At 32.8% G+C, this 14,790-nt stretch overlaps 1 protein-coding gene across 1 annotated transcript in view; it reads left to right on the top strand.

The window, feature by feature from the left end:
• The first annotated feature begins 307 nt into the window (after positions 1–307).
• The window catches only part of LOC140451330 (uncharacterized), a 29,004-nt gene continuing 14,521 nt past the window's right edge, over positions 308–14,790 (top strand). The window contains exons 1-4 of the mRNA XM_072545076.1: positions 308–643; positions 727–953; positions 1,171–1,272; positions 1,395–1,487. Coding sequence (XP_072401177.1) covers positions 543–643; positions 727–953; positions 1,171–1,272; positions 1,395–1,487 — 523 coding nt within the window. The 5' untranslated portion in view covers positions 308–542. The remainder of the gene's footprint in view (positions 644–726; positions 954–1,170; positions 1,273–1,394; positions 1,488–14,790) is intronic.

The raw sequence follows: 14,790 nt of genomic DNA, 5'->3' as shown, positions 1-14,790 counted from the left end.
GAATTTATTTTAGATTCTGTTTTAACTATTTTCGGTTGTAACATAGTTTACTAATGGATTTCATGAAAAAAAATTGTTGTCGTTGTTGTTTCGACAAGCGTTTGAGATAAAAAGGGCCCCTTAGCCTAATTCCTAAAAACTGTTATTAGCACAGTTTTTGTTTCTATGTAAATATCTATGTAAATTGTTTGTGTACTGTTATCACTTTTAGTGTATTGCAATGAGCATAATGAGCAAGAATTGTGGCGGCGGTAGAAGATGGCCACGGTCAGCGCGAAACTGCGAGAAACGTTGATGTAAGCACAGAATACTAATCACAACCAGAAGCGAAACGGAGGGCTTTTTCGCAATCCAAATTTCTTTGCGCATGTGCGAAATCCGCCATGTTTTATGTAGTTTTGATGTCTTGTTTGTTTATGTATTGAGAAGTGTTTGGTGTTTGTTTTTTAATAGTTAGTATAATTAATTTAGTTATTTAGTTAGTTAGTTAGTTATTTAGTTAGTTAGTTAATTTAATATATTTGTGAAATAAACTTATTGTGATGGCTGCACCAAAGGGAGGATTTTATTGTGTTGTTCATGGGTGCCCATCGAAAACTGGTGAAGGAATTAGTCTCTTTTCAATACCGACTAATCGTAGCAGGTAAACAAATTAAATTTTAAATTCAAACGTATTACAAATGTTGTCTGAATGTTTATATTTTAGTTAAATACACTTTTTTTTAGAGCTGAATTATGGCTGAAAGCGGCCAATAGGTATGATCTGCTTTCCAAACATGTTAAATTGCATACAAATTATAAAATGTGCGAGAAACATTTCGAACCGGCGTACATGTACAAAGGAAACATAAGGAAGAGATTATTTCAACAAGCGCATCCAACGATTTTCTCACATACTCTTCAGTATTCAAAACACACAGATGAACCATTAAAGAAAGTCATAAGGCTGGAAGGTAGATACTTTTTATTTATTCACAATTATAGTGCTTTATTATAAAAGTCATATAAAAATCAGTATCTACTTACAACTATATACAAAGTTGTTTGTTGTTTTTCATAATAGGTATAAACAAGATCTGGAATTGTGAAATTTAATGATCTTTTATCAGCCTTATTAAGAACATATATCTTATGGTTACATACTGAGTAATATTTATGTTGCGGTTTTAGGTATAACAGAAATAGATATTGTGCAGCCAGTTGCCATTAAAAATCCAATTGATGATAACCATAGTATAACTGATACTTTGATGGAAGAGTTTCTGTTACCAGGTAATTTTATTTATTGTTCCTACAACTGTATTATGCATTCAACTAATCACTAATAAGCATTAACATATCTACTTTGAACGTTTATATGTTATTTGGTTATTAAATATATTTTTATATTTCAGATGTTAATAAGCAGGAAGTGTCTAGCCCACCTAGGCCCCATACTCCAGAATGTTTCACAGCTGAAACACAAACCCCCTCCAAGTTGTCAGGAGGTACACCCAGGAAAAAGAAGCTAAGATTAAAAATAAAAAAATTGCGTGCAAGTGCAAAGAAAGCATATGCGTCTTCCAAACAGAAGGAAGACAATAAATCTTTAAAAAAATTTTTTCAAATGTGTGACAAATTTTTAAACAAATCCCTAGCACAAATAGTGAAAGCTCAAGCAATTTTAAAAACTAAATGTCCAAAAAGTAGAAGGTATTCTGATGAATATAAACAATTTGCATTAACACTATATTTTTTGGGCCCAAGAGCCTATGCTTTTATGAAAAGAATATTGTATTTGCCCTCAAAACGAAGTCTTCAAAAAATTACTGAAAATTTGGTCTGTAAACCTGGTTTGAATAATGACCAAATATTTGATGCCCTAAAGTTAAAAGTGAACACAATGTTAGATCAGGACAAGCACTGTAGTATTTGTATTGATGAAATGTCTATTAAAAGTAATTTATTTTTTGATACAGGTCGTGATGAGATTGTTGGCCTATATGATATAGGAAATGGGAAAAAGGAATCAATAATTGCACAAAATGTACTTGTGATAATGGTTCGAGGCTTATATTCAAATTGGAAACAACAACTAGCATATTTCTTTGTAAACAGTACCTTTGAAGCAAATCACCTTCTTCCTATTATAAAAGAATGTATTTCTAAACTATTTCAATCAGGATTATATGTGAATTGTCTTGTTACTGATATGGGATCAAATTTTCTAAAATTGAGTAAATTACTGGGGATTTCTCCAGCTAACTCAGAATTTGATGTCAATGGACAAAAAATTATTTATATATTTGATCCATGTCATTTAATTAAAGCCACTAGAAATAACTTAATTAATAATGTTTTTTATTTTAATGACAAAAAAACATCTTGGTCATTTATAGAAACTTTTTATCATGAAGATAAATAAATAAAGATAATCCAAATCTTAAAAAAACATTTTTAAATTTATGTGGTGACATATATTGGTGGAACTGAATATATCAAAATTTATTTATCATTTCAATAATACCTGCAGGGGTGTTACTAGGGGTACTATGTAAGTCTGCATACCGCTTGCAACTGTTCCATTTAAAACTTGAGTAGCTAACTTCACTTTCATTTTTTGAAAGTTTGTTGGTTGAATATGCGCGTCGGTAGTTATTTCTAGGTGATTTTTGTAGATGTGGAGGATCAAAAAATAAATAAGCTTAAGCAGTGACATTTAATTTTCTGGAAAGCTTTATAAAGTTTGACCCTAAATCAGTTAGTAGAATGTGACCATGTTAACCAGATTCTGATAATTTGGTAACACATTCAGTGAGAACTTTAGTGAAGTCGTTCGCGTCACAGGTTGAATTAAAAAAATAAGCAATTGGCTGTTTCCAATTCTGAAACAGTCCTCTTTCCATAATAACTGTACAGTTTTATGCAACTACAGACTGATTTTTTTCTTTCTCCATGTTTTGGAATCCAACAATTTCATCAAAACTTAAATGAAAATAAAGATTTGACTTAAGCACAACTTCATAAATGCATATACTACAATGTTTATCCAATTCTGACATAGTCTTAACTTTAAACTGGATAGCATTAAATACAGAGGTCTGAGTTAATCCAGGTTTACAAACAATGTTTCCAGTCATTTCTTCCAAACAACGTTTAGTTGGTAAATAAATAATTTTTTTCAAAAAGTTTTAAGTTTTGGGTTCAAAAAGTATAATGTGAAAGCGAATTGTTTGTATTTCTTTGAATACATTCTGGCCTTTGGTACTTTTCTCTGCAACAGTGCTTGAGATTTCACAATTTATTAGGAAATTTGTCACATAATTTTTTAAACTGTTCCAATTCTGGTTTTGAGTCGTTTTGTTTTTTATATGTTTTTGTATTTAAAAGTTTCCATTTTAAAAACCTTATTTAACATTTCAGCTTAAACCTGGTCCGACTCTAATTTACTTTCTTTTAACCTGGATAAAACAGTAGCATTATTCTATCAAGGAGCTCTTCAACTCTTAAAAGCCAGATCAGTACCGCTGATTCTGTAAAATTTCTTGGTATTTTTTGAGACAGCAACCTTAAATGGTCCCTTCATATCGATTTGTTAAGTAAGAAACTAGCCTTAGCCTGCTATGCAATAAGATCTGTTTCAAAGGCGATCAATTTATAATCTTCCAAAATTGCATATTTTTCTTTCTTCGAGTCTCATCTTCGATGTGGTCTTTCTTTTGGGGGTTCTGGTACAGCTGCCCAATCCGTTGATATTATTAAATAAAAAAAGTAATAAAGTATCTGTTTGGCCTCAGAAGAACAACACATTGCAGAGTCTACTTCAAAGATCACGGGATTTTACTTCCTTCTTTATATATTTTAGAAACTGTTTGCTTAGTTCGTAAATACCTACATGTCTTTCCAGCAAGACCTTATCGTGACTACTAAACGAAAATTCAACCTTTGATGTTTATTAACCGATGCCGTTCACAGTTAGTAAACAAATCTATATTATATTCTGCAAAAAAACTACAACGATCTCCCTTTACGACATAAATCTGCAACATCGTTCCCGAAGTTTCGTAAAATGACAAAAGCCTATCTATCTGAAAGACCATTTTATTCAGTAGAAGAGTTTCTTAATTAATAACTAAGAAATTACAATATCTTGTACAGTATCAATGTCATCATCAAGTAGCTTAAACTTATTAGTTCCTACGGTTGATTATGCAATTTGTTATTGTCTTTTTCCTCTGAGTCTTTGTAAGCTTCGTCCATAAAATTGTAAAATTTTCAATGACAATAAAGCATATATTTCTATTCTATTCCCATCCGGGTTATGTTTATCCATGCTTATGATGGTCTTTTAGAATGGGGCGGAATAAGGAATATTTACTTGCATTCTATAAACATTCAGAAGTGGTGCGCAATCATGCGCATCAAACTAGTTATATAAGGAATAATGCAATTTTATCTAAATGTAATAAATCCATACTCCAGAAATATGTTGGCTACATAGGGCCCAAATGATACAATTGTCTACCGGAGAATTTAAAACAAATTAAGAGTTATAAAAAACATAGATACCACTATAAAACTAAACAATGGATTGGAAACAAAATAACACGATTCTGCGAGGAGAAGATTAATTGATAATAGTAATAAATAAAAAATATCGAAATATACTTTGTTTACCAACTACAATATTTCTTGAATTTATTGACTTATTTATGTCACATGCTATATTAAAATGAATGTATTTTTGTAAGTGCGCATATGTAACTGTTTATATTAATACATTTGTTAAATATTTGCTTTTTTGTACATATATTTTTTAAGTATCACACACAAGGGGTGCTACTTTTATGGTAGCTCTATTTCAGTGATTTTTCATGTTTATTTAGTGTTAAGTATGCTTATTTTTTGTAAATCTATATTATAATCTGAGCTTCCTAAATAAACATTATTATTAGTATTAATTACAATAAATTTCTATTATTATTATTGTGTTTTATTACAATTTTTTACCCCTCCCTACCACAAATGTGATATATCCAGGCGAATTGAATGTAGTACTGTACAACCAGAAGTTTCAGAGACTTCAGATGCACATAAAGAGAAATCGAAGAGGTATACGTGTATATTAATTACAATAAATTTTTATTATTCTGTTTTATTACAACTTTTTACCCTTTCCTACCATAAATTTGATATGTCCTGGCAAGTTGAATTTACTACCATACAACCAGAAGTTTCAGAGACCTCAGATGCATAGAAAGAAATCTAAGGGGTATACAGTCATTCTAGCCGCAGCTGCAGAGTTTTTACGCGCAGCGAAAATATCGTGGTGTTGGAGGTTAATAGATATTCACATTCAAAGAAATTCCTCAACAGGAAACAAAAAAAGTCAGCACCTTAAGACAAAGTTAATAGAAATTTCAAAAGTATAATTCTGTAGTGATAAGTAAAAAAGTCTTGAGTCAAAATGTAGATTTTGAGTGATGAAGTGTTTTATTAACCTTAAAAAACGATAAAAAGTAATAGAAATTAACTGCTTTTCATCTCTATTTTGAAATTAACTCTCAAATTCAATCGATTTTTATCGGTTTTTTAACGTACTGAAATACTTTTAATACGGTAATTTGTTTGTTAAAAAAAAACAAATCGATATTTTTGACTTAACAACTTTTTAATTATCAGTACAGAATTGATATATAAGTTATATTAAATTTTACAGAAAAAATAAAATTCATACAAAACAGATTACTTAAAAATGATTACTTCATTTCTCAGTGTAACTATCACTTGACTACAGTTTTGAACGACTTCCTCACTACTTTTCTTCGTGTACGAATGCATAGTTTTATTGCTACTGTCACTCTGAATTTCTGTCCTCCCAACATCAAAGGTTCCGACAAAGCTTTCGCTTCTTGTTGTGATTAGTATTCTGTGATGTAAGTCTCTCGAGTGTGCAACGAGTATGGCAACGATATGAAGAGACCGGTCTGCTTACTCGAAGACCTGGTTCAGGTCGAGGCAGGATTACAACAGCTAGAGATGACCGCTTTGTCGTTTCTAGTGCTTTGAGAAACGGAACGGTCACGGCAGTTTCTCTTCGAAATCATCTGCAAGAAGTGAGAAATGTAAACATAAGTGAATGGATAGTTAGGAGACGACTTCGTGCTGGTTTATCTTCTTGAACTAGAGTAACTGGACCGCCACTTTCCCGTGAACACTGAATTGCCAGATTGAATTTTGCACGAGAAGACTTGGCTTGGACAATGCATGATTGGAGTCGTGTATTGTTTTCCGATGAATCGAGATTCTGTCTTACGGGCTCAGACAAACGTGTAAGAGTGTGGTGACGTCCAGGCGAGAGATATGCTCAAGCATGTATTGCCGAGCGTCTTCTATTTGGTGGAGGGTCAGTTATGGCATGGGGAGGCATATCGTTTGATGCTTGCACGGAGTTAGTCTTTATCGAGAATGAGACATTGACAGCGCATAGGTACCTGACACAGATTCTGAAAGACCATGTTTTACCGTTTATGGTTATTCTTGGAGACGACGCAACATTTATGCATGATAATGCACGGCCCCACACTGCTAGGATAGTTACTGAGTATCTTGACGAGGTTCAAATCACACGATTTGTTTGGCCTGCTCGCAGTCCAGATATTAATCCCATAGAACATGTTTGGGATAAGATGAAGAGACGTTTACGGAGTCATGTGCCGGCCCCCAGAAATTCGAGAGAGCTTCGCGACATATTGGTGCAAGAATGGAATAATCTTCCGCAGAATGTGATCCAAAATCTGATCCAAAGCATGCCTCGTCGTTTGCAAGCTGTTATCACTGCCAGAGGAGGGAATACTCGCTACTGAAGTTCTTAAAATTTCTTTTTTTCAACAAAAAGCACATCAAATTAAAATTGTCTCTTTTGAATATTTGGTATATCAAAGGAAAATTCTTCATTTCCATTATTTTTAATAAACTTTAAACGACAAAAACGTTGTTTTCTTTAAGCAATCTGTTAGTAAACTATGTTACAACCGAAAATAGTTAAAACAGAATAATAATTTCTAAAATAAATTCAAATTACAGGGTTAACCTAATTTTATGCTCGGTAGTTTATATATAGAAGTTATAGAAGTCAAAATATTTTTGAAATAAAAAAAATAATAACGAAGTTTGAAAAAAAAAGAGTTACCCATAACAGTCTAATTTTCACCAGATTTTTTTACCCATAACATAACATAACATCTATTTGTTTATTATTAATAAAAACTCCTCAATGATAAATATAAAGTTTAATTAGGTATTCTGGCAACAAAAGCAAAATATCCTTACATTTTATTCGGCGATATCAGTATTAAAATTTTAAAAATTTAGTAGCTGCTTTGGGTAAAAATCCAATAGATATTCAAATTTATTCAAATAAATTCTCCCGCTGTGCACAACGAAGAATGGGAAACTGTTAACAAGTTTTGTCATTTCTCTTCATTTCGACTAGCCTTTGTGGGCAGGTGAAATGTACATTTTTCCGAATTCGTTATCAAGGGAATTGAGGGGCCCATTGTAAGGTCTATTCTAAATAAGCATCGGGATAGACTTTTGTATAAGGTTTAGCTGAAGAATATTTTTGATGGATTGTAGGAAAACGATTTATTTTTCAATAATCAGTTCCGGAAACGGGCTCTTTTATTTGTAGATTGCAAAGATTATTAGATTACGCATCTTACTATATATTAAAAATATTTAAATGATAACTAAATAACATTTTAAAACTATTTTAAAATTTGTATCCTTCAAATAATATTTACGTTCTGTATGTATTTGCCTCTCTTATATTTTTTTTCTAACAAATCTTTTACAAATTAGCTGTTCTTTAGCTGTATAGTCTACTTGGCTGAGTTTGGTCGTCATACAAGGAATGTCTTCGCTGAGTTCTTCTTTTGACGTGACCTGTTTTTTGATGGGTGATGAAGCAATTCTAAGTATGGGTAGACCTCTTCGATTGGTGTCTGTTTTGCAACCGAATTATACGGACTGCTTCATTATAAGCCACGTCTATGTTTTTAACATAAGCACTGGTACTCCAAATTCCACGCAGACAAAACATAATGTTAAGACAATGCTTCATTCTGTATTAGTTGAATGATTCTCACGCATTCTCATACTTTCTCACTGCGACTGAATTCTTCTCTCACTCTATTCCTCTCTGTTCATGTTTAATTTCGCGCCTTCTCATTCTGACTTATCTTCTTGCCTGCTCCTGGACACCCTGCCTCCCTTTGGGTCGCCTTTTTTCTTGTTGCTTCATCTCCATCGTTCTCCCCATATATCTCTGAACTGTTGTCCACCGATCTGACGACCTAAGCATCTCCTCCACCAGTTTCGTGACTGATTGGATCCTATTTCCCAGCTCTCTTAAGCAGGCTCTTCTCACCTATCCATCGATCGCTTACCAATAGAGTGTGTGAGACAGTGTCCGATATTTCACAGTACAAACATTTGGTATTTTCTGTCTTTCCAAATCTGTAAAAGTATGCCCTAAAGCAACAATGTCCTGTGAGCATCTGCGTCAGAAAGTAATCCAAACGCCGATACTCGAAGTCCATCCATCTTCTTAGATTAGGAATCAGTGATTTCGTCCACTGCGCTACCCGTCTAATCTCGTCCCAGTCCTCTTGCCACACCATTATGGATTTTTTCTTATTTTTTTAAACGTTCTATTGCTATGTCTTCACTTCTCTCGTGTATTCTTCTTTCTTCCTTCACTAGCACGTGCATCGGAATAGATTCGGTCATAACTCCCAGCGCTTGGGCAGAGACTGTTCTGTATGCACATGCAACCCTCAATAGACTCTTCCTATCTGCTCGGTTGAGCTGCTTTCTGTACGCCTTTGTTAAAACTGTAGTACTCTTGAGAGGCGCAGGGCAGAAGACGATCAGTTGCACAACAGAATAAAGGTCGCTCCTCCTCTCAGTTTTGGGCCCTTGTGGGGAGCATGATCCTCCCAAAGCGGCAAATCTTACTGCAACTCTTTGAAAACTCTCTTTCTTGAAACAATTTAGGACCTAGGACACAATTTTCCTCTCTGACAGATAGTCAGAGACCAAATTCATCAAGTACCTCGAACACCTTCTTTCTCGTAAAGCCTTTATTACCTCTTTCTATTTTAATGTGTTATCACCGCACTCATTGTGCTTCTATTTTTTCTAAAACCATACTGCCTGGGTGACTCTTCAATCACTGTGTTTATTCGCCGTCTTAGAAGCCTCTCGTTTATTAATAAGCTGCAAGTGAGCGATGTTTTGTTTTTAAATTACAATTATTAATATTGATTATGAGAATGTGTGCTTGGTTGTATAATAATCTTCAGTTCGTCAAAATCTAACCAGAGTAGAGTGAAAAAAATATTTACTAAATTTAGTAGACAATTAGGGCTGAAATGAGCAAACCCAGTATAATCTATATTATTATTTGTTGTTTGTGGAATTTATTATCGATAATTTAAATACATATGCACCAACGATATAAAATCCTTCAATGTTTACTATAGAATTTTATAAACGAACATTTTTATTTAGATTAATAAAATGGCTAAATAAATTTGATGAGAAAATAATACTTGTTTTGAAATTTATTTAATTATTTGAATTGTTTGCGTTTTACATAAATATTTTAGTATTTTTAAAATTGAAATGTTTTATATATATATAATAAAAGATAAGCTAGAATATAGTGTGATATTATTTGGCAGTGGATAATCTGGGGATTTTGCCTGAGGAGTTAGGGCCAGGTTCCTCCAAAAACCGTGTTTTTTTAAAATCAATTTTATTTATAGTACAAAAGATATTTGAATATCACACTTCCTGCAGTTGAAAGTACATACATTAAACTAATTTAAAAACATGGTTTTCTTTCTTTTTTCAAAATGTCGGCTTTGAAAATGGCTAATCAAATCATCCAATTTGTTGGTGAGTGTCATTATTTCTTGGAAACAAATTTTTCAAAAGTAAGAAACAAAACGGTTTTATATTCTGTATCGAATTGGCTATAGTCGGTACTACAATGAAATATTTTCACCGAAAAAAAAAACAAAGGACTTTTGAATTTTTCGACCCCTTTTTGTAATCTGTTACTTAATAACTTTTTTAAATAATACTAAATATTGTTGGTTATAGTACCGACTATAGAGAAATATCTAAAGAGTAAAATCCAGTTTGGTTAATACACAAAAACAAATATGAAGATTCGTAAGAAACTAACGGACAGAAATGGCAGAATTGAAGGAATACAATAACATACCAGCAAATAAATGGGAAAAATACCTGACGAAACTGTCACCTGAACCAGACGGAATAACCAACGGTATAACGGTTATACAACGGTATAACCAAGAAAGTATAACTCTAGAGATGACAAAACTTATACCAAAAATTTATATTGCACTGCAAGATACCAGACGCATGAAGAAACAGTATAATGATACCAATGTTCAAGAAAGGAGATAAAGAAGACCCCAACAATTATAGAGGTATAAATCTACTGAACACTGCACTTAAGCTTACAACAAAAGTCCTAACCAACAAAATCAATAAACTATCAATTTCATCATATGAACAATAAGGATTTAGATCCGGAAGATCCTGTGTAGACGCCGTATTTGTACTAAGATAACTCACAGAAAAGGCCATCGAGCACAATAAATCAGCAAATCTATGTTTTATAAACCTGACAAAGGCTTTTGATCGCATCCAAGTCGAAGACGTCTTACACCTATTGTCTAAAAGAAACATACCAATTAATCTTATACAAACCATCGAAAACATCTACTTTCATATTCGAATACAGGCAAAGATAAATGAATAATAAAGATAAATGGAAACACAAAGTACAAAGAGGAGTCAGACAGGGTGACTCGTTAAGCCCACTTTTCTTTAATATAATAATGGACGAAATAATTCAAGCAGTACGTAAAGGTCATGGTTACCTAATGTCGTAACACAGTAAACGCCGAGAAAGAAGACGAGCTCCATAAATTAACACACAGCTTTAATACAATAGCCAAGAAATACAATATGATAATATCAGCAGAAAAAACCAAATGTATGACAACATCTAAACACCCACTACGATGTAAAATCGAAGTTGATGGTAAAATGTTTGAGAGAAATGTTTGTTTATTTAATTTAGTCTTAAGTCCTTTTATGGGTTTAAGGTTAAAACTCATTGGCGCTCATTTTGGTTTGCAGTTTAACTGTATTTAGTGTTTCTTGTTTTTCTTTTGTCAGACTGTTATCTAATTATTATCTATATGTCTTTAATCTGCACTTTGTCTTCTATACCCTTACCCACCCCCAATGAAGCTGCTTATTTGAGCAACGAGGTCTACTTTAATTGTTGGTAAATAAAAAGCTTTTTATTCTTCTACTTTTGTCAGCTTTTTCGCCATAAATATAGTTTTTACAAAATGCATCTGAACTATTTTAACAAATTATATTAGTTATTACTCTTTGAAATATTGTGTGGCATTCTTTAAGCCAAACGGAAGGAGTTTAAACATAAATTTTCCATATTTTCTTACAAAAGATATTTTTTCTCTGTCTATAATTTTAATAGTGATACTCCAGAAAGCTGAATTAATATCTAAAACAGTAAAATAATTGTCCATCGCGTCTTGAATTGTTGGAAATGGGAAGATCTAGATTTCTTTCCTATCTCTTTTTACTTTTTAAGTAAATATTACTGATGACGCAAAAGGAGAAGTGGAAGTTTTTTAATATTTTACCTAGTGTGCAAAATAAATAAAAAGATGTATATTTAAATAAATAATTGATGGATTCGACCGTTACTTGATGGAAATTCATTTTATGTAACAATAAAACACTGAAAACTTTGTTTTCAAAAGTTCCACAAAATTTATTTTAACTTCTTATCACTACAGCTGTTTCGACTGTTGCCTTTCTCAAGTGATCTATTTTTGGTATGGGTTTACACTTTATAGTCTCTAATGGAATAGGTTGAGGAGGGGAGAACTGTTTGTCTCAAGCTGGTCATTCAAAATTATATCTGTGTTTTTTAATTGATTGATTTCCATAGATTCTAACAAAGATAGCTTACGGCCTTTATTTTGAATGTGGAGAATTTTAAATTAGTCATTAAAAGAATGATTATGATCTAGAAGGTAAAGTGCGTATGTAGAATCTGTTTTTCTATTATTGAAAGCCCTTTTATGTTCTGCTATTCGTTTATTAAAATTTCTACCCGTTCGACCAATGTAAGTTTTTGTTCAGTCGCCACATTTAAGTTTGTACACACCACTGTGTAAGTGTTTTTTATGTTGGTTCTTGTTATTTTTAATATATTTGCCTAGGTTGTTATTTGTTCTGAAAGCTGGTGTTATTCCTTTCTTTTTTATGTGTTTGGCTATTTTAGTTAATATTTTGTCTGTATATGTAATCGAGCAGAAGGTACTGGGTTTTTTCTCTGGTGGTGGAAATACTAAGTTCAGCGTTAGAAAATTCAAAATCAATATTAAATCCAATAGAACAAAAATACCTCAAAATCATGAACCCACACCCTCCTAAATTATACTCTTTCATTAAACTACACAAACCAGATCACCCAATAAGACCTGTAGTTTCTTTTTATACAGCTCCGTCATATAAACTTTCAAAAAAACTGTTAGAGATTATTTTAGAACACACTAAATTTTCACCTAAATTTACCATAAAAAATACAATAGAACTAGTTAATAAAATACAACATTTTCAGTTATCTAACAACTTCAGATTAATTTCATTTGACGTAAAAAATCTTTTTCCTAGTATCCCTCCTACAGAAACTTTTATTCTAGTAAAAAACCTTTTAGACCAAAATAGTCCAAATACAATCATTACATCTGAAATTTTACATCTTCTTGAAGTTTGCATAAACCAGGACTACTTTGAATTTAATAATGAATTATATACAAATGACAATGCAGGACTTATAATGGGAAATCCTCTAAGCCCATTGCTATCAGATATTTTTATGGATCATCTAGAGACAAAGATTTCAAAACATCCCATATTCAAACAGTTTTTATATTGGTGGAGATACGTAGACGACGTACTGGTATGTTTCACAGGAACTAACAGGCAACTCGACCAATTTTTATCGTATATTAATTCTCTTCACAGTCATGTTGAATTTACAATAGAAACAAAATCAATCCATAAATTTTGACGTGACAACGTCTTAAATTAGGTTGTGGCTCGGAGTCACTCATGAAAAAGTGTAACGCCCGCTCACGTCTGTTACGATGAGTCACCGAACGAGAGAGAGGCCCGCCGGACCGGCGAATGCCTTGCGTCTCTCTCCCACTCAAACATGATCGGTCCGCTGCGCGCGCAGCACTAGAGAATTAGGCGCGTTGAATCGGTGCGTGCTTGTGTCTCTGTCTTTCTCGAGCGTTCTTGGCGTTGGAAAACCGAGAAAGCGTCATAATACAAGTTCACACGTGTGGTTAAAGTATCGTCAGCTGTGTCTGTAGTAAAAATGTGGAGTGCTTAGATTCGTCATTTACAACAACTACAACAAAAAAGGTAAATAATTGTACACTAATATTTCATTATCGTAAACTATGATTGATTGATTAATTGTTAGATTGACACAAAAGTTGAGAAACTGAGTTTATAGGTTATGTCATACTATTGACAAATGTTGATAGTGTTAAGTAAATTATTAGTTTAAATCACTCTGCAATCAATCGTAATTCAGTCGATTGAGAAGAAACAGCGCGTTTCAACTGCAAACAACTATTGTGCAATTTAATAATATTCATATCAATAAATATTCTACCGAGAAAAAGACGTTGTCACGTAAAATCTTCGCCCGTAAAACCGACTTTACAGGCAACCGAATTTTTTTAGATTTAAAAATTATCAGGCTTAAAAACAAACATGACTTCTCCATATTTCATAAACCTACCCGTGCTGACACGACTATTCACAATTTATCATACCATCCCATACAACATAAAGTGGCAGCCTATCATAGTATGTTACATAGATTAACAGAAATTCCGAAGTCAAAATAAACAAAGAGACATAATTAAATATCATTAAGCAAATAGCTTAGTAATAGCTAGGTAAAGAGAGAGAGGTAGGAATAAGTATAAAGAAAAGAAAGTTGGAATTCTTGGGTCACGTTATGAGACATAATAAATATAAAGTACTACAACTGATCGTTCAAGGGAAAATAGACAGCAGAAGCTGTTCAGGGAGGAGAAGACACTCGTGGCTCCAAAACTTGCGGCAATGGTTCGGATTGTCATCTGCTGAACTATTCAGATCTGCCGTAAACAAAGTCAGAATAGCCATGTTGATTGCCAACGTTCGGAACGGACAAGGCACATGAAGAAGAAGAAAAAGAAGAAGCAAATAGCAGTAAACAATGGATACAACGAACAAACAATTCAAAAAATGTTAAATCAAAAACTACACAAGAAAGCCCTGAACTTAGTATTTCCACCACCAGAGAAAAAACTCTGCTTAGTACCTTCTGCTCGATTACATATACAGGCAAAATATCAACAAAAATAGCCAAACACATAAAAAAGAAAGGAATAACACCAGCTTTCAGAACAATTAACAACCTAGGCAAATATATTAAAAACAACAAGAGCCAACATAAAAAACACTTACACAGTGGTGTGTACAAACTTAAATATGGCGCCTGCCCAAAAACTTACATTGGTCAAACGGGTAGAAATTTTAATAAACGGATAGCAGAACATAAAAGGGATTTCAATTATAGAAAAACAGATTCTACATACG

This window comes from Diabrotica undecimpunctata, chromosome 9 (assembly GCF_040954645.1).
Source record: "Diabrotica undecimpunctata isolate CICGRU chromosome 9, icDiaUnde3, whole genome shotgun sequence".
Taxonomy (NCBI): Eukaryota; Metazoa; Arthropoda; class Insecta; order Coleoptera; family Chrysomelidae; genus Diabrotica; species Diabrotica undecimpunctata.
This window is presented reverse-complemented; position numbering and strand designations above follow the sequence as displayed.